The 4,139-nt window shown below is 42.2% G+C and overlaps 1 protein-coding gene across 1 annotated transcript; it reads left to right on the plus strand.

Moving 5' to 3' along the window:
- Positions 1-283: 283 nt before the first annotated feature.
- LOC311116661 (uncharacterized protein) lies at positions 284-1,763 on the plus strand (the record flags this gene model as incomplete). The annotated part of the gene is made up of 3 exons (XM_084191718.1): positions 284-331; positions 1,251-1,571; positions 1,675-1,763. Coding segments are annotated over exons 2-3 (372 nt in total), but the record flags the coding sequence as incomplete, so codon positions are not given.
- Positions 1,764-4,139: the final 2,376 nt, after the last annotated feature.

The raw sequence follows: 4,139 nt of genomic DNA on the forward strand, positions 1-4,139 counted from the left end.
GAGAAAATAGTAAGATTACTGTCTCTCTCTCTTCTTTTGTCAGAGCCTGATGATGTGAGGCTGGTGGGAGGAGGCAGTCGCTGTGCTGGTGGAGTGGAGTGGTACGACCAGGGAGAGTGGAGGACTGTGGGAGCTGAAGACAGGAACAAGGAGGCTGTAGCTGCAGTAGTGTGTAGACAGCTGGGTTGTGGCTCCACTGTTTCAGTTCTACCTGGAAACACCACTAGAGGGTTTAGAGTTGAATGTTCTGGGTCTGAGCCTTCACTGAGGGAGTGTAGGACATCGTATTCAACTTATTATATCCTTCTTGGATTCACAGTGATCTGCTCAGGTAATAACAAGCTACACTTTATGGCCAAAAATGCAGTGGTCTAAGGCACTGCATCGCAGTGTTAGCTGTGCCACTAGAGATCCTGGTTCGAATCCAGGCTCTGTCGTAGCCGGCTCCAACCGGGAGACCCATGGGGCGGTGCACAATTGATCCAGCGTCGTCCAGGGTAGGGGAGGGAATGGCCGGCAGGGATGAAAAAATAATGTATGCACTCACTAACTGTAAGTCACTCTGGAGAAGAGCGTCTGCTAAATGACTAAAATGTAAATGTAGTGGATTCAGCTATTTCAGCCATACCTGTTGCTGACAGGTGTATAGGATCGATCACACAAAGCCATACAATCCACAGACCACCATTGGTAGTAGCTTGTGTGGCCTTACTGAAGAGCTCAGTGACTTTCAACGTGGCGTCTAGGAGCAACATTGGCTCAGCCACGAAGTGGTAGGCCACATAAGTGATCTGCTCAGGAAATATCAATATATGATCATTATATTCCACTGATTCCCATTATTCATTCAACTTCCTCTGCCCCTCTAATGATGACTGTTTGCTTGTAAGTCTGCAAAATAAATCACTCAGTCAAGTAGGAATCAAATACAACTTAAATATCGCAGAATGCTTTTGTATTTGAGTGTTATCTCAGTGAACGTCTCTACTCACTACCACTGTCACATGTCATGTTATTGTCATATCTAAATGAGGAAAGTAGTTGAGGAGCTACGTTTTCTTTTTCTCTCCTCTTGTTCCAGATGTCCTGCTTCAGCCTGATATCAACATATGTTGTCTCAGTGACTGTAGGCCCACTACTCATGTTGCCCTGTGAGGGAGGGTGGCTAGCACTGTTACATGCTGATGTTATTGTCATATCTATAGGAAACTAGTTGAAGAGGTTTTTCTTGTTCTCTTTTATTGTTACAGATCTCCTGGTCCAGCCTGATATCTTCCTGACTGACTCAATGGGAGGGGTCTCCAGGGGCCACCAGGGGCCCGAAGTGTTTAGGGGCTACAACTTCACAATCACCTGCTCTACTCAGCCACAGTACCCAGGAGGCTCCTTCCTCCTCACGTTCACCGGCTCCAACAGAACCCAGACCCAGCCAGCTGTCAATCACTCTGCTGCCTTCCTCTTCCCTGCTGCAGATGGCTCCCACCAAGGGAACTACAGCTGTGTTTATGACAATTATGTTTTCTCTCATAACTTCTCCTCTGAGAGTGAGCTCCTCAACCTCACCGTCACAGGTAACTGAACATGAACCAGACTTCCAACTTTGTCATTGACAGATTTCCCACAGATCTATGTGATGATGATCAGTCCCCTCATCAAAGGTGTTTCTGTTTGCAGCCTCTCCTCTGCCAGCCTTCATCATCAGACACATTGTAGTGCTGCTGATCCTACTGACAGCCATCACCACCTTCTACCTGTACTACAAGGTAAAGACATTTACTCAGACGTTACAAGTCATTTAAATGTTTGTGTCTATGAGCAGGGTTCAGATTCTACATTGGTCTATATCTGTGTTTAAGGTGTGTGATTAACCTGATGTGTATCTTTGACTTGTGTTGCACTATCTTGGGTTTGTTCTTCTGTACAAAGAACGAGAGACGCGTGAGCACACACAGAGAACGAGAGACAGACACACACACACACAGAGAACGAGAGACAGACACACACATACACACAGAGAGAACGAGAGACAGGGATTTTAATAATAGCTGAAAAGTTCAGAATTAGTTTATCTTTCTAAAACCTTGGAAGACATCTAAAAAGAGTGACTGCAACCACCATGATTCCTTTTAGTTTGTTTTTTTGCAACCATGGTAACATGGGGTTTTGGTAACATGGGGTTTTGGTAACATGGGGTTTTGGGTAACATGGGGTTTTGGTAACATGGGGTTTTGGGTAACATGGGGTTTTAATTATTTTAAGAGAGTAGCTCAATTACGTCTGTTTTGTGTTCCAGAATGTATTGCTGCTTTTAGCTTTTGTCTTTATGTCTTTATCTTATTTAGTGTTTCTCTTAGATTCTTTATCTTGAAGTGTTTCCATTATTAGTCCATGACTGACTCACTCACTCACTCTTGGTGCTGTGTCTCCCTAGACCACCAGGAGGCAGAAGAGAGTGAACAGGGTGAGCAGCATGGATCTTTATGTTGATGCCAATGCCATGGAGATGGTCTCTCTGAGCTCCAGAGCTGAAGCTGGACCGGGAGAGGAGAGAGCAGCCCAGGGGACAGAGTAGGAGTAGAATGATGCTGACCCTACATGCTGATCTTAGGTCAGTTTTGTGTTTTAAATCTATGGTCAGCAGTGGACTGGTGTTTATAATGTGGTGACAAACCTTAAGTGGTTCTAATTTTAATAACATGTTCAGAATTAGTTTATCTTTCTAGAACCTTTGAAGAAATCTAAAAGAAGTGACTGCAACCACCATTATTCGTTTTAGTTAGTTTTTTGCTACCATGGGAACATGGTGTTTTGGGTAACATGGGGTTTTGGTAATACAGGGTTTTGGTAACTTGGGGTTTTGGGTAACTTGGGGTTTTGGGTAACATGGGGTTTTGGTAACATGGGGTTTTGGGTAACATGGGGGTTTTGGTAACATGGGGTTTTGGGTAACATGGGGTTTGGGTAACATGGGGTTTTGGGTAACATGGGGTTTGGGTAACATGGGGTTTTGGTAACATGGGGTTTGGGTAACATGGGGTTTTGGGTAACATGGGGGTTTTGGTAACATGGGGTTTTGGGTAACATGGGGTTTTGGGTAACATGGGGTTTTGGTTACGTGGGGTTATGGTAACATTGGGTTTTGGGTAACATTGGGTTTTGGGTAACATGGGGTTTTGGTTACGTGGGGTTATGGTAACATTGGGTTTTGGGTAACATGGGGTTTTGGGTAACATGGGGTTTTGGTTACGTGGGGTTATGGTAACATTGGGTTTTGGGTAACTTGGGGTTTTGGGTAACATGGGGTTTTGGGTAACATGGGGTTTTGGGTAACATGGGGTTTTGGTTACGTGGGGTTATGGTAACATTGGGTTTTGGGTAACATTGGGTTTTGGGTAACATGGGGTTTTGGGTAACATGGGGTTTTGGGTAACATGGGGTTTTGGGTAACATGGGGTTTGGGTAACATGGGGTTATGGTAACATGGGGTATTGGTAAAATGGGGAATGGGGTAACATGGGGTTTTGGGTAACATGGGGTTTTGGTAACATGGGGTTTTAATTATTTTTAGAGAGTAGCTCAATTACGTCTGTTTTGTGTTCCAGAATGTATTGCTGCTTTTAGCTTTTGTCTTTATGTCTTTATCTTATTTAGTGTTTCTCTTAGATTCTTTATCTTGAAGTGTTTCCATTATTAGTCCATGTATTATTATAATCATCTGTTCATACTTAAATCAAGGGATCAACTTTTTCTCAAGTCATTTTGGTTTGTTGTTGGGGATTGTTGTGTTTACCTCTCATGATGTTATTGATTATAAATGTTATGATATTGATTAGGATGTAGATTATTGTTATGATGTTAGTAGTATATAGATAATGATGTTATTGATTATAAATGTTATGATATTGATTAGGATGTAGATTATTGTTATGATGTTAGTAGTATATAGATAATGATGTTATTGATTATAAATGTTATGGTATTGATTAGGATGTAGATTATTGTTATGTTGTTAGTAGTATATAGAGATAATGATGTTATTCTCTTATGATCTGTGGGTTACAGAGAAAGTATAGTACTTAGTGCAGGTCTGATATACAATAGATGGTGTTGTACAAATCAATCAATCAATCAATAAGTAA

Source organism: Coregonus lavaretus (genome assembly GCF_964263955.1).
Source record: "Coregonus lavaretus genome assembly, contig: HAP1_SCAFFOLD_3634, whole genome shotgun sequence".
Classification (NCBI taxonomy): Eukaryota; Metazoa; Chordata; class Actinopteri; order Salmoniformes; family Salmonidae; genus Coregonus; species Coregonus lavaretus.